We start from the raw sequence: 26,660 nt of genomic DNA, 5'->3' as shown, positions 1-26,660 counted from the left end.
ACACATTGGCCTTCAGGGACCAAGGTGCTGTTTTGTTTTTTTTTCTTTGCGGTCAAATAAGGTGAAGTCTTTCTGTACATCGGAAGGTGAGCAGGATTGAAAAGGGCCTTGGATATCCTGCAGAGGTCAGGGAGCAGCACGAGAGGTGAGATCTTCCAGAGTCCAATTCCAGGATCCACCGCAGGGAGGATTCCAGCACTCCCCGAGGGGGCGGAGCCTATGGCAGGGCGGGACAGAGAAGCCACATAGGTTGGGCGGGGTCTAGGGCGGGGCCTGAGCTGGGCGATGGGCGGGGAATGGGCGGGGCGGATGAGCCGTGGGCGGGTCCGTTTCTGGTGACTCCACTCCCGCAGCGCCTGGGCCTGCACCCGACGCCGACAGGACCGCGGCGCGGAACGGCAGCCTAGTCCCTGGCCCATCTCCATGTTGGTGGTGACCTGAGCGGAAGCCTAAGTGGGATGCGGCTGACGCGGAAGCGTCTCTGCTCGATTTTCATCGCCGTGTACTGCCTCTTCTCCCTCTACGCCGCCTACCACGTCTTCTTCGGGCGCCGCCGCCGGACGCCGGACGCGCCTTTGCGGAGCCTCAGGAAGGGGGTTGTCCCAGTGCGGGAGAGGCGCGGCCGAGGTAGGACACCGGACCGCGGCCTCTTTTCTCTGCTGCGCGCCGGGGCGCGGGGCCGAGGGGTGGTAGGGGCCGGGATAGCTGAGCCACGCTGCCACCAATCCCGCTCTCGGGTCCAGGATGGCTCCGGGGCGCGCTTCTCTTCCAGCTCTCGGTAGCCACCCTAGGCCTCGGGATTGGAGGATATAGGAATGCTCCGGTTCTCGCCCAAATCTCACCTGCTGTCGCCACTCCCCACCCCTGCGTCTGACAGGTGCACACACTTTTAAAAACACATCTTGAATATCCAAGACGTTGTCACAAAATGCCAGATTCTCTGGAATGCCGCTGGCTTAAAGACATCTATTCTCATATTGAAACAAAAGAATGTGAAAAGTGAAGTCGCTCAATCGTGTCCGACTCTTTGCGACCCCATGGACTGTAGCCCACCACGCTTCTCCGTCCATGGGATTTTCCAGGCAAGAGTACTGGAGTGGGTTGCCATTTCCTTCTCCAGGGGATCTTCCCGACCCAGGGATCGAACCCTCATTTCCCTCATTGTAGGATGCTTTACTGTCTGAGCCACCAGAGAAGCCTATTGAAACAAAGAGCCTTCTCTAATCCTGTGGTGACTTCGGAAGACTAGAGCGCTTTATCTCCCAAGTTTTGATCCCTTCTTTGTATTTTGTTGACCCATGTCAGGATCAGACTCAGGCTTATTTCTCCCTTCTTTCAGAATTTTGCACAATAGTATCTGAAACTGTTGGACACTTTTCATGTTGAAGTCAAGTTATGTATAGTTTGTGTAACGTATATACAATCTATATAGAATTGGCAGAAGTTAAGATTGTAATAATACATATTACTGTACCTAGTTATTTTAGAAGGCTTTTTTGGGGAGCCTAACATTTTGTTAACATTTTATTTCAAGTTCTTTTGGGGTAATGGTTCCATCAAAATTAAGTTCTGATTTCTTTTTTTTAATTTTTATTGTGTGTTTAACCTGTTCAAATTCTCTTGCTTAATCTCTTTGAAAAATTGAAGTTAGGATGCAGGTAAAACTCCCTGACTTTCCAGGTGGCTGAGTGGTGAAGAATCCACCTGCCAATGCAGGAGATGAGGATTGGATCCCTGGATAGGAAAGATCCCCTGGAGGAAAAAAAAATAGCAGCCGCTACACTATTTTCACCTGGAAAATCCATGGACAGAGGAGCCTGGCAGGCTACAGTCCATGGGGTTGCAAAAGAGTCATGCACTACTTAGCGACTAAACAACAACATCTAATTTAAATAGCTTGAATTTATCTGCAACTGCTGCTCTGCCTTATTAATAACACTTGTTACTCTTTTTATAACACAGAACAATCTACTTTGAGAAGTGAAGAATGGAATCCTTGGGAAGAAGATGAAAAAAATGAACAACAACACAGACTTAAAACTAGCCTTCAGATATTAAATAAGCCCACAAAAGAGAAAAAACACTTCCATGTACAAATCTGGGGCAAAGCTGCCATTGGTAAGTTAATGTTTAGAGCTAAGATATGTAAAAGCATCATATAAAAGCGCTATTAATACATTTATAGTCTTATTTCATCATTTGTTAAGAGACCATGATACATTTTTTCATTTTTTTCAATATTCCATTTCTTTTTTTGTTAGACAGCATCTGTATAAACACACACACACACACACACAAACATACACATGCGCACATGTCTTTAGCAGAGCACAGCTTTATTTAGATACAAACAGTCGGTTATGTAAACATCATTATATTAAAATGCCTATGTCAACTGAATTTTATTGGAACTATTTATTAGACACTTGATGCACAAGTGTAAGATGTGGCCTGTGACCTTAACAGCCAAACAAGTTTAGGAAACACTGAACTGAACAAAGTTAAAGAAGGTTCTTTGTTGCAGAAACTTTGTCAGAGGCTTTAATATACCAGTGTTCATCATGAATGCCTTGGAAGGGGATATAGTATGTAGTTGATTAAACTTGGTTGCCCACTAAAACACTTTTGCTCTGAGTATCATGAGAGTATAGTGTTCCAAATTATATGATATGCTCGATTAGAGAATGGGACCCTCAATGACAAAAGAGTCAGAAAGAACTTAGTCAATTAGAAGTGAGTTTTTGGCCATTAAACATGAGTTAAATATATATACAGTAAGGGATATGGATAAAAGGTACCAGGTGAAAGGAAAGGAAACAGAATAGTAGTACCTGACCCATAATGTTTCATAAATTCATAAACATTTGCATACATATATACATTCTTGAAAATAACTGATCTCTAAAGTTCAAGTACCCAGACCGAGACCTCTAATCATCAAGTTCTGGAAATTTTTTTTCTCTATTAGAATCTGTCATATTAATTTCTTTCTTTAAATTTCCACTTCCTCATTCTAGTTTTTAATTAAATATACTTCTTAACAGTTTTCATGTTTCTAGACTTTTCTGATCTCAATCTAATAGGCACAAAGTGGTCAGATGAGCTTTATCAAGCATTGCATTCATCAGCCTATTCCCCAGGCACAGTCATAGGATACCAGTTACAGAAATTCCCATTCAAAAGGGAGAAAATGGAAGAAGAGTGGAGTCACAGGTTTAAGCAGTTTTAATATCCAACCACGCAAACTCCATTAGGTTTCAAGCCCTGGGAGTGAGTAATATATGGCTCAAAACATTCTTTCTGGATTTTTTCAGCTCCATGCTTGGGAAGTCATCCTTCCATTTTTCAGGAAGGTTAGCATGTGTTTGCAGCTCAGTAGTTTTATCAGCCTGTTTCCTGCTGTTAGGATTTGGGGAATCCAATAAGCTTGTTTCATTTCAACTCTCTCTCTGTCGCTTTTAGTCCGAGTTGGCAGTGTTTCTATTAATATAATGTTCTCAAGAATCATGTCAGTCTCCCATATGTATGTCATAAAGATTCGTTTTATTAGACAAGAGTTCCTCCACAGGTGTTTCCTGGATAATCCCATCTCTATTTCTAGCTTCTGCTGATAATGGCTAAGGAAATCCACAAATCAACACCTAATATTTAAAATAAAAAAACAACAACAACCCTCTATGTGATTGAATATTCTGACCAGACATTAGCAAAAGGATGTCAGCTACATCTTTAGCCTTCCATTTTCAGGAAGGTTAGCATGCTTTCTTGACAGTGAATCCCCTAATTTTTCATCTCTTGTGCAATCTGAAGAGGCTGAGAATTTCCAAAATCATCAAGTCATGATTCCTTTTTGCTTAATTTTTTTCTTCGTCTCTCTTTTCAACTCATATCTTATTGTAATCAGTGAGAAGAAATGAGGCCACAGCTGCAACACTTTATTTAGAAATTTCTTGAACTAGCTATCGAAGTTTATCATTTACAAGTTCTGCTTTGCACATAAGTGCAGGAAACAATTCAGCTAAACTTTCTACTTCTGTATAACAAGGATCTTCTTTACTTCAGTCTCTAATAACATGTTCCTCACTTCCTTCTGAGCCCTCACCAACAGCACTTCTAATGTGCCTATTTCTTCCAACAATTGGTTTATCATGATTTTGATATTCTCAAAAATGATACAAGTTTTTTCCTACTGTTCTCCTTTCTCCTGAGTTCTCACCAGCTGAGTCACTAACATCCATATTTCTACCTATAGTCTGTTTAAGTCAGTCTAATATAAGTGTTTTTTAATCATTGTTCTCAAAATTTTTTCCACCTTTCCCCATTACCCAATTCCAAAGCCACTTGCAGATTTTTAAGTATTTGTCACAGCAGTACCCCATTTCTATAGCTACATAATGTGTAATTTCCTTTAGCTGCTATAACCAATTACCAAAAAGTTAGTGGCTTACATATTTTTATTTAAATTTATGTATTTTTAATTGGAAGATAATTGCTTTACAACGTTGTATTGATTTCTGGTGTACAACAGTGTGAACCAGCCATAAGCCATATACCCTTCCCTCTTGAACCTCTCTCCCACCCCACCCTCCATCCCACCCCTTTAGGTCATCACAGAGCGCCAGGCTGAGCTCCCTGTGTTATACAGCAACTTCCCACTAGCTATTTATTTTACACATTGTAATGTATATGTTTCGGTGCTACTCTCTCAATTCACCCCACTCTCTCCTTCCCTTGCTGTGTCCACAAGTCAGGAGACCACCTGCAGTGCAGGAGCCTGCCTGCAATGCAGGAGACCTGGGTTCTGTCCCTGGGTTGGGAAGATCCCCTGGAGAAGGAAATGGCAACCCATTCTGGTATTCTTGCCTGTGAAATCCCATGGACAAAGAAGCCTGGCAGGCTACAGTTCATGGTGCTAAGAGTTGGACACAACTTAGCAACTAAACCACCAACCACTATGGCTGAGCAACATTCCATTGTATATAAAAACAACATTTATTTTTAAATCTATAATTGACTTATAAGTTTCAAGTGTACTACATAATGATTTGATATAGGTGTATATTGTGAAAGGATCAATACAGTAAGTCTAGTGAACATCCATTACCTCACATAGTTGAAACTTTTTTCTTGTGATGTGAACTTTATGATTACTCTTTTAGCAACTTTCAAATATGCAAATACAGTATTATTAACTTTGATCACCATAAATTTATTATACTACATTTCTGAAGGCAGAAATCTAAAGTGTGTCCTCAGGCTATATTCCATTTGGATGCTCTAGAGGAGCATCTGTTTCCTTGCTTTTTACTGCCTTCTAGTAACTGCCTTCATTCCTTGACCCATGGCCCCACCTCATCCTGACTTCTCCTTCTTCTGCAAACCTCTTTCCCTCATTTTTACACTCCTGGCTCCCTCTCCTGAGGACCCTTGTGATTACATAGGACCTACTCAGAACAACGGACTGGTTCAAAATTGGGAAAGGAGTATGTCAAGACTGTATATTGTTACCTTGCTTATTTAGCTTATATGTAGAATACATGATGCAAAATGCCAGGCTGGCTGAACCACAAATGGAATCAAGATTGCCAGTAGGAATATCAAGAACCTCAAATATGCAGATGATACCACTCTAACGGCAGAAAGTAAAGAGGAACTAAGGAATCTCTTGATGAAGGTGAAAGAGGAGAGTGAAAAAGCTGACTTAAAACTTGACAGTCAGGAAACTAAGATCATGGCATCTGGTCCCATCACTTCATGGCAAATAGATGGAGAAAAAGTGAAAACAGTGGCAGATTTTATTTTCTTGGACTCCAAAATCACTATGGACAGTGACCACAGCCACAAAATTAAAAAATGCTTGCTCAATAGAAGAAAAGCTATAACAAACCTCAGTTCAGTTCAGTTCAGTCACTCAGTCATGTCTGACTCTCTGCAACCCCATGGACTGCAGCATGCCAAGCTTCCCGTCCATCACTAACTCCCAGACCATGCTCAAACTCATGTCCATTGAGTCGGTGATGCCATCCAACCATCTCATCCTCTGTTGTCCCCTTCTCCTCCTGCCTTCAATCTTTCCCAGCATCAGGGTCTTTTCCAGTGAGTCAGTTCTTCTCATCGGATGGCCAAAGTATTTTGAGTTTCAGCTTCAGCATCAGTCCTTCCAATGAATATTCAGGACTGATTTCCTTTAGGATGGACTGGTTGAATCTCCTTGCAGTGAAAGGGACTCTCAAGAGTCTTCTCCAACACCACAGTTCAAAAGCATCAATTCTTTGGCGCTCAGCTTTCTTTATAGTCCAACTCTCACATCCATACATGACTACTGGAAAAACCATAGCTTTGACTAGATGGACTTTTGTTGGCAAAGTAATGTCTCTGCTTTTTAATATGCTATCTAGGTTGGTCACAGCTTTTCTTCCAAGGAGCAAGTGTCTTAATTTCATAGCTGCAGTCACCATCTGCAGTGATTTTGAAGCCCCCCAAAATAAAGTCTCGTGGTTTCCATTGTTTCCCCATCTATCTGCCTGAAGTGATGGGCCTAGACAACGTATTAAAAGCTAAGCGCCGAAGAATTGATACTTTTGAACTGTGATGCTAGAGAAGATCTTGAGAGTCCCTTGGACAGCAAGGAGATCAAATCAGTCAATCTTAAAGGAAATCAACCCTGAATACTCTGGAAGGACTGACGCTGAAGCTGAAACTCCAGTACTTTGGCCACCTGATGCGAAGAGCCAATTCATTGGAACAGACCCTGATCCTGGGAAAGATTGAGGGCAGGAGGAAACGAGGGCGACAGAGGGTGAGATGATTGGATGGCATCATCAACTTTACAGACATGAGTTTGAGCAGACTCTGGGAGATAGTGAAGGACAGGGAAGCCTGGCTTGCCGCAGTCCGTGGGGCCACAAAGCCATGATTAAGGATTGAACAACAGCAACAACACCCAGATAATCCAGCATAATCTGCCCACCTTAGCATCCTTATCTTAATCACATTTAGAAAGCCTCTTTTGCTTTCCAAAGGTAATGTATTTACAGGTCCTAGAGATTTCATCTTTGGCCATCTTGGGTTGGGAGAAAGCATTACTCAACCTACCGTATTTGGAAAGCTTTATCTGATTAGCTGAGTCTTTTAACATGGGTTTTTTGTGCATGTCTTTTAGTACCAGTGTGATGAGAATGTAACAAAACACATCTTCCAATGTAACTTTTTAGTTACATTTAGGTAACCGGGCTCTCCAGTTACCTCATCTCCAGAATACCTTATTGTGTGACACTGCTCTCCTCTACTCTCAGAGCTTTCATATAGGTGAAATCGTGATAAAACATAGGGGCTGGCCTAAAGAGATAGGATGCAGTGGCATTTGTCTGCAGACAGCATCATGTAGTGAAGGATGTGTGCTCAGTTGGGAAGGAGGTAGAATCTCCTTGATATATTGAATGTATATGCATACATGAGACCCTCTGGTTCTATTTGGCATAAGATGATGAATCCATCCCCAGCTTGTTATAGTATAGAAATAGTTATAATCTAAGGTAACTTACACTGTAATATAACACATTTCAGGATAAGATAGGTAGTCTAATGATACTTAGGGGTTTCTCCAATTTAGAATCAGACAGTTTATTATCTTTAATATATCCCACATTTTGCCACATTTTACAGTGACAACATCTGAGTTAGTCTCTTGTACATTAGCTGCCATATTGATGATTTTGAGCCCAAAGAGGAATAGAATCTGATTTCTGATCAAATAATATGAAAGAGCAGAAAATAAAGTCATCTCACACAACAGAGTAAACCAGATGGTAAATGCTTTCATTTTTTGTTTTTTTAATTACCAGGTTTGTATCTCTGGGAGCATATTTTCGAAGGTTTACTTGAACCCACTGATGTGACTGCTCAGTGGAGAGAAGGAAATTCAGTTGTTGGAAGAACACATTACAGGTATTAACTGTGCAACATTAACCTTTGATATGTTGCTGTACAATGTTTTATATCAATACCAGAAGAAAACTCAGAGGAAAATATATTCATAGAAAATATTTCCACTTTAACTTGTGAAGAACAGAGAATCTCATGAATATATATTTGTAGTTAAAGCTTACCTTAAACATTTTCTTATAAAATTGGATGTTACAAAATTCTGCTTTTTTTGGAATTCTGTATATGTTTTATTTTAATCAGAACATTTCTGATTATATGGAAAAGTTCATGCTCTAAATTTTGTAACATTTGATTATTAATAAATATTTAACATTCTATTTTGGAATGATAGGTAAACAAAGTGTTTTTATTTTTCTCTTTCATGTAATAGAGTCACATATTTTTATAATATTCACATGGTAGCTAAAGCTACTGCTATTAGTTCTGAAATTTTTATCCATTAAAACATTTCATATATGAGTTCTATCATGATTTGATAGTATAGATTACCATTTTACTGCAATATTCAGAAATCTTTTTTTAGATTAAATAAAACCAATGTATTATAAAGATTTTTTTTACACTCTTGTTTTTATAACTGTGATTGCATATTTTCTGAAGATTTTTAAATAGCATTAAGACAATTTTATTTAGAAAAATTGTGGCAAAGAAGTAATACTGTTAGATTTTGCTTTCTAATTGAAATAAAAACCAAAAATAATTATTATAAGTGCTTATTTCATTTAACAGTTATATTATTCAGGCGGAAAAATGTGAACTAACGATTATGGCTTCCATTAGGATTCTGTTTTTTCCCACAGATTAAGAGGAAAGCCTATGGTTAATATGAATTTCATCTGAATTTTCACTGCTCTTTTAATTCTTTATTTACTGTATACTCTCTTGGAAATGAATTTCATTGCGTGTATCTTTTCAAAGAAGTCATTCTTGAAAAGCAAACAGACTTTTAAATCATCATTGGTAATGATTATTTTTCCTTTCATCTCCAGACTTATAGATGGGATTATAGATGTAATCCCATTGAAGAGTTTATACATAATTCTTAACTTAAAATAGTTGGATTCAGGTGTCTGAAAGTAGATGTGTGTTTTGCATATAAATCTAATGTTTTGCTGTTTTATTTTTTTTTATTATTTTTTATTTATTTTATTTATTTTTTTATTTATTTATTTTATTTATTTTTTATTTATTTATTTTTTTAATAAATTTATTTATTTTAGTTGGGGGCTAATTACTTTACAATATTGTAATAGTTTTTGCCATACATTGACATGAATCAGCCATGGGTTTACATGTGCTCCCCTTCCTGGACCCCCCCACCCACCTCCCTCCCCATCCCATCCCTCTGGGTCATCCCATTGCCCCGGCCCTGAGCCCTTGTCTCATGCATCGAACATGGAATGGTGTTCTGTTTCACATACGATAATATACATGTTTCAATGCTATTCTCCCAGAACGTCCCACCCTCACCTTCTCCCTCAGAGTCCATAAAATTGTTCCATGCATCTGTGTCTCTTATTCTAACTCGCATATAGGGTTATCGTTACCATCTTTCAAATTCCATATATATGTTTTGCTGTTTTAAATGTAAGCATATGTTATGAGTATTAGCCTAATAGATCTACCTACAACATATAGAATTTCCAAAAGAATTATTTAAAATTCATTGAGAAGTTAACATACAGTGTTATTATATTGATAGCAAAGATTTTGAGCAAATAGCATTAACTCCAAAAAGAAAAACTCACTTCCTGTTTCCTTCTGAAATACTTACCTGAGATTTTATATTATGATTAAATAGCAATGCTATTTCCTTTTAGATTTCAAGAGAACTGTGTATTCAGGGAAGTTCACTGTTATAGCTGATTTTTGTAAACAGCTTACTAAAGGTTTAGGCTCATGGAAAGTAGCATATATAATTTATCCAAAATTAATAAACTTCTATTAAATTTCAGTTTTGAGTTGAATCACGCTTCATGGGTACTAACTAAAATGTTTTGACACATTCATTTTTTACTTTCCCAAAAGTTAGTTGGAAGTAGTGGCTCATCTTGAAGATACAGAAAGAGTTTTTGAATACTATAAAGATCCTTTAAATAAGCATAAATACATTCTATTTAAATAAACCTTTAAATTTGCAAAGAAAGTGAAGTCGCTCAGTCGTGTCCGACTCTTTGCGACCCCATGGACTGTAGCCCACCAGGCTCCTCTGTCCATGGGATTTTCCAAGCAAGGATACTGGAGTGAGTTGCTATTTCCTTCTCCAGGGGAATCTTCCTGACCCAGGGATCGAACCCAGGTCTCCTGCTTTGCAGGCAGACGGTTTACTGTCTGAGCCACTAGATATATATATATATAAATTTGCAAAGAACTTATATTATTTAATTTTAATTTCACAACAGTTCTGAGGCAGAAAATCGAAGGGATATCATCAGTGTTCCAGGGTCAATCAGGCTCCTGAATGCTTATTCTTAACAATTCATAGGCCCAAGTGATGTAATCCAAGATATCAGGTAAATAATTCAGAATGGAAATAGAGCTATCAGACAATCCCTGTGCTTATATTGGCCTGACCAGCTCCTTATTTCCTTAAAGGCAGGCTATAAATGATACCTAAATATTTGGGAGTTGTTTGATTAAATATGGAATTAAATGTGGGATATAGCTATATGTAGCACTTCATGTTTCAGAAGGAAAGAAATGAAATGACTCCGTGTTCACCACTGAGTCCATACCGTATAGTCTGTGCTTAGGATGTGAGTAGTTGAACCTGTGATTCAGCCTGGTGAAGTCCTGTCACCTCTGGACAGGGTAGCAGTGTGACTGAGTTGTTAAGGGTACAGACTCCAGAGCCAGAATATCTGAGTTCCACTTCCAGCTTTACCTCTCATCAGTCGTCTGACTTTGGGCAAATTTCTTAACCTCTCTGTGCCTGGATTTCCTTGAGTTTAAAATAAGGCAAATAATAGTTTTTATTTCACAGTATTCTTTTGAAGATTAAACGTATTAATAGGTATACAGTGCTTAGACCAGTATCAGGCACATAGCAATCACTATAGAAGTCTTGTTACTCGTTTTATTATACTTACTCTACTTAAATAGGTACTGCACCATCTCTGTATCTTTCAGTTCTCCTTTTTTCTGTGTTTCCATCATTGTCTATTATCTCTCCATCACATAGCTTCCCAACAAGCACCTTATTGATACATTTTTTATGTTAATGTGTTCAGTTATGTTACAAGCTAGGGTAGAACCCATTCAGCTTGCATAGAACCCGTTTATCTCTTGAAGATACTTTGTCTGTCTCTGTTCACATCCATCATATGTTCATTTATAGTTTAATTTCATAGGGAAACTTATTTTTAATTTCTTTGGAAGAATCTTCTGTTCATCATGGCATTTGTTTTATTCCCAGAAGACTGCCTTCAGAATTCTGTAATGTCCCTGTGCAGGCATATCATAAGATATATAAATGCCTACCCATTTGATAAAACAGAAGTTAGATGCTAAGTTGCTTAATTCATTATTGTCTAAATTCAATTACAGTATTTTCAGTGAGCATCTGGTCCTTATGATAAAGGTGAACGCTCTTTAAATATCACGATAGAGTAAAATATGTCTGATCCTCTTTTTAGAATTTCCAGGTATTACTATTATAAGAAGTTAATGAGCTCACTACTCATTATAATGAGTGAAAGCATTTATAGATAATATTAATGGTTATACTATATTTAAGTCATATACTGGATCATAGATCAATACAGATCTCAAATAAACTTTTCATTGGTAACCAAAGATAATATAGTTAATTTTTCATAATGCCCATTCTCCCTCTCCAGCCAGGCTAGTAAGAGGGTGGGAGTGTTTCAGCATGAATACTGAATTAGGAAAGCATGGAGTCATGGCCATGATACTGGCCATGAGAATGGGGTGAATTGCAGTAGCTATTCAAAAGTCAGGGCCATTCATGAGTTCAGTATACCTATTTTATAAAACTGAACTTTCTAAAACTGTCAGTCAAAAACTATGTAGAATCAATAGCTGAGAGCTATGTAGATGGTTTAGTTTGTACACTTATTATTGATCAAGGTATATGCCAGTCTCTTAGCTGGCAAATTATTAATCTTATCTGTAGCTCACTTAATAACATACAGCATTTTTTCAGTAGCAGTTACTGAATTTAGAAAAAATGAAACAGTATTTACACTGGATTCTAAAAAATATGTTTTGCTCACGTTCAGCTTAGAATTCAATATTCAGATTATTTCTCTGGACTATCTAAGTATCAAAAGTACTTATTGGGAGGAAAGTTTTTAACTGAACCTAGCAGAAGAATGTTGAAGAACAGAAGTTCTGACTATTAAATACATGCTAGGAAATCTAGAAGAGGAAATTACTGTTTTAAAATTCCATGTATAGCTCCATAAATATGTTCATTTTTCAGTTAATGGATATTTATGGCTGATACATGATTCATAACTTTAGGAAACAAAAATACAATGTTTCATAATGAATAAATATACTATAATATCTTATATATATGCCTGAGCATGCATGCATGCACACATGCATGCTCAGTCGTTTCAGTCGCGTCTGACTCTTTGTGACTCTATGGACTATAGCCCACCAGGCTCCTCTGTTCATGGGCTTCTTCAGGCAAAATACTGGAGTGAGTTGCCATACCCTCCTGCAGGGGATCTTCCCAACCCAGGGATTGAACCCACGTCTCCTGCGACTCCTACATTGCAGATGGATTCTTTAGCACTGAGCCACTGGGGAAGCCCACATATGGCATACTATATAGCTGGAAATTTATTACTAAATTGAATTTTGTAATTTGATTCATATTTTAAATGCAGTAGGAGAACTTAAATAAATCGGTAGAGCAAAATAACTCCCTTAAAGAGAATTACAGCTTACTTATTCGACATTTACTGAGTTGCCTGCTAGTTGGTTCATACTAGGTTCTGAAGATCTCAAAGTGAATAAAATACTTTTCCCTCAGGGAGTTCACACACTAGAGGCTGAAATAAATACATTAATAACTTTGCTACTTTATACAGAGCATAATGATAAAGACATGTATACTCCTTAGTTGTTAGGGAAATATAGAGGGAGGGAAGGTCACTAACTCAATGTAAGTAGAGTTGGGGGTATGGCACCTATCAAGAAAGGCTTCCTAGAGGAGACAATAGCTGAGCTGAGTCTTAAAAGATTAGTAGAATTTAGAAAGTCACCAGGAGGAGTGATCATATTCCCAGCAGAGTCAGTATCAGAACTGATACACAGCTTGGTTTGTGCACAGAATTTCAGGCCATTCAGAACCCCCAGAACATGAAGATGGGGTAGAGTAGCTGATATTGGAAGTGGAGGGCAAGGGCCAGATCGGGGCGAGCCTTGTAATGCCACATTAAAGCTCTTGGGCTTTGTTCTTGTTCAGTGAAAAGCAGTTGAGGATGATTAAGCTAGATAGTGTGGTATTGTCATGCATTTTTGGTGTTGATGTCTCTAGTAGCTGTGTGGAAAAATGATTTGAAGAAGACAACTGAAATCAGGCAGACCACAACTTTGCATTAGAAAACTCTTTAAGTATCCTGCTGAGATAGAAGGGTGAAATTGGGAAGTGGTATTCTGACAGAGCCAGAAATTTGAGAAACTTAGGGGCAAAACTATCAGAATTTAAGGATTATTAGATGAGAGCAAGAATCAAATGTGACAGTTCCCTGGTTGCTAGCTTGCATGATAAGATAGCTAGTATGCATTCAACACAGAAAGTACAGGAAGAATAAAAGCAGATTTTTCCACTCTTCTCTAGCCCACTATGCAGCACCAGCCTAACCCCCTCTTTCACAGCAGACAATCCTGCCTGTTTCCTCAAGAATATCCATAACTGTTTCTCTTAACTAGCTCCTCTAACATATATCTGCATGATCTCTAAGTGATCCCTTACCTAACCTTCTCTCTTTTTCTTAGCTCTCAGATGGTGAGGTGATTCCCTAGCTCAATATTAACTTCCTGTACCTGTGCATCCTTTCTACATATTGCAAGACCTTGCTCCATTGGTTACTTCCTTGCTCTCCTCATCTTCAGCCTTTCACTTATTATTACTTTCTTGCCTTCTCATCCACACTTTTAGAAGAGTTGTCTATGCTTACTGTCCCCACTTTTTTTTTGTAAATTTATTTAAATATAGTTGATTTATAATGTATTAATTTCAATGTAGCAGAGTGATTCAGTTAAACACACACACAGACATATATACACACACATTCTTTTTCATACTCTTTTTCCATTTGGGTTTATCACAGGATGTTCAATATAGTTCCTTGTTGTTTATCCATTCTATATATAATTGTTTACATCTGCTAACTCAGACTTCCAGTCCATCTTCCCTACTCCCCACCCGCCTTGGGAACCACAAGTCTGTTCTCTATGCCTGTGATTCTGTTTCATAGATAGGTTCATTTGTGTCATATGTTAGATTCCACATGTAAGTGATATCATATGGTTTTTGTCTTTTTTATGACTTAACTCACTTAGTATGATAATGTCTAGGTCCACCCATGTTGCTGCAGATGGCATTATTTCATTCTTTTTTATGGCTGAGTAGTATTCCATTGTGTATATATAGCACATCTTTATCCATTCATCTGTCAATGAGCATTTAAGTTGCTTCCACAATCTTGGCTATTGTGAATAGTGCTACTGTGGACATAGGAGTCCTTGTATCTTTTTGAAATACAGTTTTATTTGAATATATGCTCAGGAGTGAGATTGCTAGATCATATGGCAACTCTATTTTCAACTCTATTTTTAGTTTTTTGAGGAACTTTCATACTGCTTTCCATAGTGGCTCTACCAACTTACATTCCACAACAGTGTAGGGAGGCTCCCTTTTCTGCATACCCTCTTCAGCATTTGTTAATTTGTAGACTTTTTAATGGTGGCCATTCTGACTGTTATGAATTTTAAGTTGCACTTCTCCTCACTTAACTTCTTACTGTCCCCTTACTTCTCATTCACTTCTCAACTCATTGCAATTTGACTAGCACACCTCCCAACACACACATACACACAACTATCTGAATCGTATGGGAATTTTTTTTACCCCTAAAGTTTCTTTATCTAAATCCATGTTTCCCAAATTATGTACTAAGGTACCTTGGGGCACCACAAAATATTTTTAATATTTGTGGGAATGGCAGTTACACTTTACATCTGTCAAAAACCGTGCAAACTACTGGTTTGAGGTAGTTCACACTTTCAACATGAGCTCACCCTACATCCACTTCAGAGACGTTATGCATTTGTGGAGCTGGGTTTCTCATGATTGCTGTGATCAAATCCAGATACCACGCAGAAATCAAAATGGAACAAGCAGTGACTGAAGCAGTGTCCTCTCTGATTCCAAGGTTTGAAAAGTTGTGTAGTGCTCTGTAGGTACACACATCCCATTATTAAGTATGTGTAGTTAGTTAAGAATGAAATAGGAATATTACTTTTTTCTTCAGTGTATGCATGTTATTTTTTAAGTGGCTTCTAAGCTCTTGGACAGAAATACTTACCAAGTTATTTGAATCTAACAACTTAAAAAACATTGCTCATTAACCATTACTCATTATTTTTGGTTTGGTAGATACTATGAAAAAATTACTAAAACACTGAAAGTCCTGGGAACCAAAAAAAAAATGGGGAACTTCTGATCTATACCTTGGCTCCGCAGCATTAAACCCAGGGCTTTCACCTTTACTTGAACATGGCCTCGAGGTCTGGAAAACTGGTTGGTCAGTTGGTCAGAGCGTGAGAAGTGACATGCTTGCTTGCTGGAATGTGAGAGCCTTCTACAAAAAGGGAGCTGTAGAGGCTCCACAATGGGTCAGATGTGCCCTGAATAAATCATACTTTTGTTAATTTGCATGGATCAATAAAATTAGAAGTATTCCTCCCTATCACTTCATTTTGGGATCTTCCCTGCATCATTCAGGATCTTTCGTTGTGGCATGTGGACTCTCTAGTTGTGGCTCATGGGCTCCGTAGTTGTGGCATGCTGGCTTAGTTGCTCCACTGCCTGTGGGAATCTTAGTTCCTTGACTAGGATTCAGACCTGCGTCCCCTGTGTTACAAGATGGATTCTTAACCACTGGACCACCAGGGAAGTCCCCCTGCCTATAACTTTGGTGGTTTAGTTACTAAGTCGTGTCCGACTCTTTGCAACCCCATGAACTGTAGCCCTCCAGGTTGCTCTGTGCATGGAATTCTCCAGGCAAGAATACTGGAGTGGATTGCCCTTTCTTTCTCCAGCCTATAGCTTTAAAGGAGACAAAAATGTTCACGTACTACCAATAATAACTATTTTAAATTTACCATAACTATACTCATCATCTCTTAAGTGCTTTCTAGCCCCTAAGATTCTGCAGATTCTCCTAAATGACTAAATGATCACTGAATCGTTTGGCATCTTCGTGTCCAAGGCAAATTCAAAAAACACAGTTTTGTTCCCATAGCTTATCATCACTGTTGAACAATGTCATAAAAATCACACACAAAATACAAAAGTCACACACACACACAGTACATACACACACAAAATACATATTTATTTGTATTTTTTGTTTTGACTAATATCTACTAATTTGAGCTAACCATAGTGTCAGAGTTGGACACGACTGAAGCGTCTTAGCAGCAGCAGTGGCATGGTGTCTTGGGAAAGATTCAAGCTTTCAAGTTAGATCTTGATTCAAATCTCAATGCTGCCATCACAGGCTGTGTAACTTCAGCCTAATTTCCTGGGGGCCTAATGTCTTCTGCAGAGTTATTATAGAGGTTAAAGGAGAACTGTGCAGAGTGCCTATGTACCATGTATATAAAAGGCATTTAATAAATGTTAGTTTTTTATCCCAAACAATAATAAGCAATAAAAGCAGGATTTCAACATATTTGTACTAAATATTTAAAGATTCTAGCAAGTTATTAAAAAATGGTTGAGCAGGTTGCAAAGAATCCAGAGCCATCTAATTTTACCATAGGTTAAATGGTACTTTTAATATTTAATACATATTCATTTAAAATTTTTCAGTGGTATTGGTTGTTCAGAGCAGCACATAGTATGAAAATGTGAGTTATGTAATGTATCTACTTCTTTTATGATATTTTTAAATACTTTAAAGAATAGGGACTAATACAATAAATTCCCATTTCTCCACCACCTGGAACCAGGTGTCACAGTGGTAAAGAATCCAATGCAGGAGACAATAGAGATACATTTTCAATCCCTGGATAGGAAAGATCCCCTGAAGAAGGAAATGGCAACCCACTCCAGTATTCTTGCCTGGAAAATTCCATGGGCAGAGGAGCCTGGCAGGCTACAATCTGTGGGGTCACAGAGTTGGACATGACAGCACACCCACACACAGAACTAACAAATTCTGGCTCTCTGTCATATTTGCTTCAGATATATAACTTTCCTCTTAAAAGAATTAAATATTTCCAACAAAGACATTAAATGCTCTCTTCATATTTTTCCTCATGTCCTTTCCTCTTCCTTTCTCGTCAGAGTCAACCACTATCGTGAATTTGTTATATATCTTCCCCCATTCAAATTTTTATATTTGTGCTTTTACTAGATATATAAGCATAAACTTTTTTGCTGTGGTACTTTCAAATTTGCATATAATTAATCTGTCTACAACCAAAACTTCCCATTAATCTACATCTCTGTCCCGCCATCCAAACTTGTTCAAAAAAAGTATTATAGAATTTGTTTCTAGGAAGAATATGGATTAAGTCTCATTGTATATTTTACATAAAATTACATAGAACTTCTGGTACCAAGCAATTTTGTTCTCTTCTTGTTTGTCTCTTGTTTTTCTTTTGTTTTTAACAGCTTCATCACTGGTCCAGCTGTGGTCCCAGGGTACTTCTCTGCTGATGTGAACAATGTGGTCCTTGTTCTAAATGGAAGAGAAAAGGCAAAGGTCTTTTATGCCACCCAGTGGTTACTTTATGCACAGAATTTAGTGCAAACTCAAAAACTCCAGCATCTTGCTGTTGTTTTGCTAGGAAATGAACATTGTAACAATGAATGGATAAACCAGTTCCTCAAAAGAAATGGAGGCTTTGTGGAACGACTTTTCATAATATATGACAGCCCTTGGATTAATGACATGGATGTTTTTCAGTGGCCTTTAGGAGTAGCAACGTAAGTACAAATTATTTTTACATGTTCTAGGCTCTAAGACCTGAATCTCTGTATCAGGAAGATTGTGTTTCAGATTTGTGATAAATGTAGTTCTTCTGAGCTCCTTGAGGCCATGTGCAACCTTTTCTATGGGCAGAAATGTGGTTTGGCTTCATGCTTTGGTAATAATAGGTGATATTTTTAGAGTATTTTAGACTTTGATGAGGAGACCAGATAAGTAACATTTTTGTATTTTAGAAGCCCAAGGCATAGTAAAATTTCCGGTTGATCGGTAGTGCCTTAAAGAGATGTTTAGCAGTGGATGGCAGAGAGACAGATTTTCTAAAAACAATTATAGAATCTATTCATCTATATCTATATAACTATTATATAGATACTTAGTTTTCTTAAATCCTTACTTTAGATCAAGTATTACATCAAGAGCACCCTGACCCTTTGGTTTGGGAGAATTATAATATACTCAGATCTGACACTGAGATTGGTTTAATTTGCACAGATCTCTTTTATGTGCTCAGTCATGTCTGACACTTTGCAACCCCCTGTACTGTATACCACCAGGCTCCTCTGTCCGTGGAATTTTCCAGGCAAGAATACTAGAGTGGGTTGCCATTTTCTACTTCAGGGTATCTTCCCAACCCAGGGATCAAACACACATCTCTAGAATCTCCTGCATTGGCAGGAGAATTATTTACCACTTCACCACCTTGGAAGCCCTCTCCCCCAAATTAATTTATATATTATTTTGGGGGGTTTTTGTCTATCTTGTTGTTTAGTCACTAAGTTGTATGACTCTTTTGTGACCCCATTTACCGTAGCCCACCAGACTTCTCTGTCCATGGGATTTCCCAAGCAAGAATACTGGAATGGGTTCCATTTCCTTCTCCAGGCTATATTCCCAAATTAGGGATTGAACCCATGTCTCCTGCATTGGCAGGAAGATTCTTTACCACTGAGCTACCAGTCTATCTTTCTATTAAAAGGAAGGTTAGTTAAATAATATGTAATATATATGAGACCTTTCTTTAAAATTGGAAACTTATTTTTTATCATTCTGTTAATACAGGGCCTTTGAGTAACAATAAGTTGACTTCCAAATTGCCACTAGTACATAAACTTCCTGATAGCTGGGATTTTTGTCTCCTTTTTGCACTACTTTATCTGTAGAGCCTAAAATAGTACATACACAGAATAGGCACTCAATAAATATATGTCAAATGGATGAATTATGAAATAGCTAACTAATGTGGTATTAAATCAGATATTCATTTTCCATTATTTTATCACGGGTTACAAGATGTGACCTTTGACTGCTGCCCAGTTGGCTACACAAATGTCACCAGGGGAGCACATTGACAAAACATACTCTCTGGCCTTCCATGACCAGATTCTGACTCAACAGGTTTAGCGTAGGGAAGAAGCAGACAAAAGGTTTGCTAGGTATAGCCAGGTTTAAGATGCTCTGAAAAATCTATCCTTTGAGTAGAATGTTTTGAAACAAAAGAATTAATTTATTTATAGTATACTACATCACCTAGTCATACAGTATAGGAGAGAAACTCATAATTCTGGTACTGTTGGACAGATACCTTTCTTATAGACCAGTGGTTCTCAACCAGGTGCAATTTTGCCCTCCCCCTAGAAGACATTTGGCAATATCTGGAGATACATTTGATTGTTACGAGTGGAGAGAGGAGGTGATACTGGCATCTGCTGGATAGAGGCCAGGGGTGCTGCCCAATATCTTACAGTATAGAGGACAGCCTCCACAATGAAGAATTATCCAGCCTAAAGGGCAGTAATGCTGAGATTGAGGAAACCATTATAGACCTAACTGTTACGTTAAGCTTTGCTCTTACATGAACGTTGTAGTTCAGGCACATAATTTGTTGCCTCTTAGTCCCAAATGCCCATAAGAATGAGCCAATTGCAACAGGCCTCTCCTGTGTGGGTTTTTGGGTTTTTTTAAAAATATACTTGAAAAGCTTTTGGAATTGGAGTTCTTTGCTATAGCAATAAAAAGAAACAAAATAGTGCCATTTGCAGAGATGTGAATAGATCTAGAGACTGTCATATGGAGTGAAGTCAGAAAGAGAAAAACAAATATCATATAATATTGCTTATATGTGGAATCTAGAAACATAGTACAGATGAACTTATTTGCAAAGCAGAAATAGAGACACAGATGTAGAGAACAAACATATGGGTAACTTACAGATACAAAGGGGGAAGGAGGGGTAGGATGAATGGAAGATTAGGATTGAGATATATTCACTGTATAAAACAGATGACTAATGAGACCCTGGCATGCAGCACAGGGAACTCTCCTCAATGCTCTGTGGTGACCTGAATAGGGAGGAAAACTAAAAAAGAGGGGATATATGTATTCGTATGGCTGATTCACTTTGCTGTGCAACAGAAACTAACAAAACATTGTAAAGCAACTATACTCCAATAATTTTTTTAAAAAATCATGATTATTATGAATGTAGAAGATTCTTTATACTTTGAAGGCCTCAAGTTCTTCCTGTCTTACAACTTCAGATCAGTAATAGAAGTTGAAGAATATAAAAAAACAAACCATTTTAGGTGCATACTTTCTGTAGCAACTTTGTAAAGGATGTCAAAGTGAGAATTTTTTTTTAAGTAAGTAGATTCAGGAACTTTTCCAAAGTAAGCATGGACAATTATAACTTGAGATTTAAAAACGCATATTTTAAATCTCTTTTTTCTACATCATCATGCTACCTAAGATGTTAGATTATGGAAATTTTGCCAATCCTCTTGTCATATATTAACTCACACGTACTTACTTTTACAGATACAGGAATTTTCCTGTGGTGGAGGTGAATTGGTCAATGCTACATAATGAAAGGCCATACTTGTGTAATTTTGTAGGAACTGTTTATGAAAATTCATCCAGACAAGCACTAATGAAAATTTTGAAACAGGATGGGAATGATAAGCTTTGTTGGGTTTCAGCAAGAGAACAGTAAGTTCTATGTTTACTTGATTCATCCATCATGTTTCCAATCTGAGAGTTGCTTTATGTGACACTACAGATTTCCACAGACATTTTTAACTCCATTAATACCAGTCTTTCCCCAGAAGATACATTAATAATTAAAGCTGTGAAGAAACAATGTTGTATACATTAAAAATAGAGAGCATCTCCCATAGTCCATCTTGAAGACAAACACTGGTAACTGTCATATGCACATGTCGATTGTTAGGTTTCCTCAATAATATCTGTTAGTCAGACTTGAACACAGGAGATTGTGGATGACAATAAGGACCTTAGGTTCATCTCTGAGATGTTCAGTATTCCAAGATTGGCATGCCATATGCCTCACAGCTTCAGGAACCTGGCATCACCCTGAAGGCAGAGGCCATGTACTATTCTTTGAATCCTGAGATCTAACATAGGACCTTGCATAAAGTAGGCCAGGACAAGTGGGGAATGGATGAATGGATGGATGGATTTAATAGGGTTAACTTTCTTCCATCTTTTAATGGTAATCATGAAACAGGTGTTCATGAACTGAAGGAAGAAATTTGGAGATCATTCATTTTATTTTTAAATAAAAAGAGTTTCATGTATAAAGCAGTGTCATCAGAAAAGTAATACCTTTTTAAAAAAATGTCCTTTTACATCTAGAAATACATTAATTGAAGCAGATACTGTGTTCTAGAAAGCTTGACTATACTACAACCAAGAATACTCTACCCAGTAAAGCTCTCATTCAAATTTGATGGAGTGATCAAAAGTTTTACTGAGAAGCAAAAACTAAGAGTATAGCACCACCAAACCAGCCTTAAAACAAATGTTAAAGGAGATTCTCTAGGTGAAAAAAGAAAAGGCCACAACAAGAAAGAAGAAACTTACAAGGTGAAAAAGTAAAGACAAATATACAGTAAAGGTGGGAATCATCCACACGTGAAGCTAGTAGGGAGGTTAAAAAACAAAAGTAGTAAAATCATCTATATCCATAATAAGCATTTAAGGGATATACAAAACAATTAGATGTAAAATATGATATCAAAAACAGTAATTGTGAGGGGAGAAGAGTACAAATGCAGGGTTTTTAAAATTCATTTGAAGTTAAGAGATCAGCAACTTAAAGTGATAAAAAAGATCAGTGAAACTAAAAGGTGGGTCTTTGAAAAGATAAACCCAAATGTATAAACCTTTATTTAACAACTCTTAAAGAAAAAAAAAAAATGAAGAGCACCCAAATCAACAAAATCAGAAATGAAAAAAAGTTACAGCCAACATTACAAAAATACAAGGGATCATAAGAGACTACTATGTACAACTATATGCCAATACAATGGACAACCTAGGAGACATGGACAAATTCTTAGAAAGGTAGAATCTCCCAAAACTGAACCAAAAAGAAATAGAAAATATGAACAAACTACCAATAATGAAACTGAATCAGTAATTTAAACACTTCCAACAAACAGAAGTCCAGCACCAGATGGCTTCACAAGTAAATTCTACCAAACATTTAAGGAAGAGTTGACGTCTATCCTCAAACTATTTTTTAAAAATTGCAGAGGAAAAAACACTTTCAAACTCATTCTACAAGGCCATCATCACCCTATGTGATACACCACATTAGCAAGATGAATAAGAAAAACCATATGATCATCTCCATAGATGCAGAAAAAACTTTTGATAAAGTTCAGCATTCATTTATGATAAAAACTCTCCAGAAAGTGGGCATAGAGAGAACTTGCCTCAACATAATAAAGGCCATATACAACAAACCAGGAACAAGAAGACAGGGATACCCACTCTCACCACTTTTATTCAGCATAGTTTCAGAAGTCTTGGCCACAGCAGTTAGAGAAGAAAAAGAAATGGAATCCAGATTGGAAAGGAAGAAGGAAAACTGTCACTGTTTTCAGATGACATGATACTATACATAGAAAATCCTAAAGACACCACCAGAAAACTACTAGAGCTCATCAGTGAGTTTGGTAAAGTTGCAAGATATAAAATTAATATATAGAAATTGGTTGCATTTCTATATACTAATGATTAGTGTACAATCAGAAAGAGAAGTTACCATCTTACCAAATAAACTACCTAGGAATAAACCTACCTAAGAAGGGAAAAGACCTATGGTCAGAAAGCTATAAAACACAGATGAAAGAAATTGAAGACAACATAAACAGATGGAAAGATATATATTGTTCATCTTGTTCTCAGAATAAAAGAATTAATACTGTTAAAGTGACCATACTACCCAAGGCAACCTACGGATTCAAGGCAATCCCTATCAAAATACCAATGCCATTTTTCACAGAATTAGAACAAATCATTTTAAAATGTTTGGAAACACAAAGACCCCAAATAGCCAAAAAAAAAAAAAAAAAATCTTAAAGAAAAATGATTTGGAGAAATCATGCTCCCTATCTTCAAACTGTACTACAAAGCTACAGTCATCAATACAGTGTGATACTGGCACAAAAACAGACATGTAGATCAGTGGAACAGAATAGAGCACCCAGAAATAAATCCACACACTATGGTCAATTAAGCTGTGACAAAGGAGGCAAGAATATACAATGGAGAAAAGACAGTTTCTTCAATAAGTGATGCAGGGAAAATTGGACAGATGCAAGTAAAAGAATGACATTAGAGCATTCTCTAACACAATATAAAAAAAATAAATGCAAAATGGATTAAAGACCTAAATATAAAGAACAGATACTATAAAACTAGAAGAAAACATAGGTAGAATTCTCTTTGACATAAATAACAGCAATTTTTTTTTTCAGATCTGTTTTATAAAGCAAAGGAAACAAAAATAAATGGGCAACTAATTAAACTTAAAAGCTTTTGCACAGCAAAGGAAACCATCAATAGAACAACAGCAACAACAACAAAAAAACCTAAAGGGTTAATATCATATATATAAATAGCTCATCCAACTCAACACCAAAGAAAGTAAATGGCCAAGTTAAATGGGCAGAACTAAAAAGACATTTTTCCAAAGAGGAAATGCAGATGGCCAACAGGCACATGAAAATATGTTCAACATGGATACATCAGGGAAATACAAATCAATACCACATGTGTGAGGAACAAGGGACAGTGTGCGTGGAATGGAATGAGGGAGGGTAAAATATGAAAGTTGATTGTAGAAACAGGTTTACTCTTGATATTCCTTTGCTACCACTGAACCAGGAGGTGGAGTACCTCCTTGCTTCTCATTGCTGCTTCCAGACCTCTTTCCCTTTTCCCTCCCTAAAACAATATCAGTTTTGAATCTCATACCAGCAGACAAAAGTATTCACTACTCTTTCTCTTTGCGATCATAATGGAGAGAAATAAATTGGGAGATTGACTTATACACCCTACTATATATAAAATAGATAACTAATAAATAGCACACAGAACTCTTACCCAGTACTCTATAATGACCTATATGAGAAAAGAATCTAAAAAAGAGTGGATATATGTTTATGTATAAATGACTTATTTCAGAAATTAACATTGTAAATCAACAATATTCCAATAAAAATTAATTTAAAAAAATAGCTCCTTTATAAGGAAATCATATAAACCTTGGGTCTATCTCCTTAATTCTTTGAAGAGTCTAGTTCCTGATACACTCTCATTCTCTCCGACATTTCTCCAGCCTCATTCTTAGTGATCCCCAAATCCACATAGATGGTCTTTCCATAGCCTTGGTCCTGCACTTCCTTTACTTCCCTCTTCCAGTGATTTGGGTCTCCACTTGACTTCAGCCATTCACTGTCGTGGTCATTTTCTAGACCTCATGATTATACATACTGCATGATCTCAAGTTCCAGCAATTCTCTCTGTAACCATCTTTTTCTAACATTCCCACTCATTCCCTGTAATAATCTGATTTCAGCAATTTAGCTGGGACCTACAATTCCTTATTCCTACTACCTTTCCATTGTCCTTTACTCACCTAATCTTTACTTTCTTATTTACCCCACTTAAACTTCATAATCAATCATGACTGCATATACATTCAGCTTCTTCGTTTCTTAATCTACCAAATCCTAACTGGTTAAATTCAGCTGTATTACCTGCTCCATACCTGCACCTGTGCAGCCACACTTGGAGAAAGGTGCTGACTGATCTCACTTGAAATATCTGACCTTGAATGTCTGGCAGTCATCCATTTCTCTTTTCCACATGTTCTCCCACTTTCCTGGAAGACCGTTTCATACCCTCTTTTCTCTGCCCAGCTGCTCTTACCTTATAACCCTATTGCTTATTTCCCTGAGAAAATAGGAGAAAACGTCTAGCTTTCCAACTAGTCTCTCAGTTTCTACCCTTGCCCCATACAGTCTATTCTGAACACAATAGCCAAACTGATTTTGCTAAAACATAGATGAGGTCGGTTACCCCTCTGATCGAAACTGTGTGATAGGGTGCTCTGACTTCATCTCCTACACCTCTCCCCTTCAGTTACTCTGCTTTAGCCACCCTGGCTTCCTTCCTGTCCCGTGAAAATGCCAGGCATGTGCCACCTCATGCCCTTTATGCCTGCTCTACCTTCTGTTCTCTCCCCAGATATCTGCGTGGTTTCCTCCCTCGTCTCTGGCTCCACATTCAGATGCCCCTGAGTGAGACACTCCCTGATCACCTATTTACAGTTGTAATACTACCCTACCAGAGACTCCCTCCTCACTTCTCTGCTCTGGTTTTCCACACAGTACTTAACACCTTCTAAATAATTGGCTTGACCTGGTTACTGTCTGTCTCTACCACTTGAACTGAGATATAAGCTCCATAAGGGCAGGAATTTGGAGGGTGAGGTAGAGAGAGATGACCTAGCACTCACAAAACTTTGGCTGGTATAACATTCATTCAGAAGCTGTATGATCCCTAGATTTTAAATGTACAACTGCAAACTTCTCAAATTCTTAAATATTTTCAAGAAATCTATTTGGGCAAGACTTGATTCATCTCTTCTGCCTGCCATCTCTATAATGTATTTACCATTTCCTGTAACCAACATTAAAAGATAAAATATTTTCTTCCACAAAGATATGCTTACTAAAGTGAAAACTACAGTTGTTTTTGTGATTTTCTAGGTGGCAGCCTCAAGAAACAAATGAAAGCCTTAAGAATTATCAAGATGCTCTGCTTCAGAGTGATCTCACCTTGTGCCCAGCAGGAGTAAACACTGAGTGTTACAGAATATATGAGGCTTGCTCCTATGGCTCTGTTCCTGTGGTGGAGGATATAATGACAGCTGGCAGCTGTGGAAATTCATCTGTGTACCTTAATGCTCCTCTGCAGTTACTCAAGTCCATGAATGCTCCTTTCATCTTTATTAAGAACTGGAAGGAACTTCCTGCTATCTTAGAAAAAGAGAAGACTATAAATTTAGAGGAAAAGATTCAAAGAAGAAAAAGATTACTTCACTGGTATCAACACTTCAAAACAGAGCTAAAAATGAGGTTTACTAATATTTTAGAAAGTTCGTTTTTCAAGAACAATAAAAATTAACTTTCAAGCTAA

At 37.6% G+C, this 26,660-nt stretch overlaps 1 protein-coding gene across 1 annotated transcript; it reads left to right on the top strand.

Annotated features, from left to right (window-relative positions):
- Window positions 1-311: 311 nt before the first annotated feature.
- On the top strand, window positions 312-26,660 carry RXYLT1 (ribitol xylosyltransferase 1). The gene is made up of 6 exons (XM_081588923.1): window positions 312-627; window positions 1,963-2,118; window positions 7,845-7,947; window positions 17,831-18,145; window positions 20,964-21,134; window positions 26,231-26,660. The coding sequence occupies exons 1-6, from the start codon at window positions 459-461 to the stop codon at window positions 26,646-26,648; spliced, it is 1,332 nt and encodes a 443-aa protein (XP_081445049.1). The 5' UTR covers window positions 312-458; the 3' UTR covers window positions 26,649-26,660.

The sequence above is a fragment of the Giraffa tippelskirchi genome, chromosome 4, assembly GCF_054371585.1.
Source record: "Giraffa tippelskirchi isolate mGirTip1 chromosome 4, T2T-mGirTip1v1.2.pri, whole genome shotgun sequence".
NCBI lineage: Eukaryota > Metazoa > Chordata > Mammalia > Artiodactyla > Giraffidae > Giraffa > Giraffa tippelskirchi.
The sequence above is the reverse complement of the archived record's forward strand: the minus strand, read 5'-3'. Positions and strand labels throughout refer to the sequence as shown.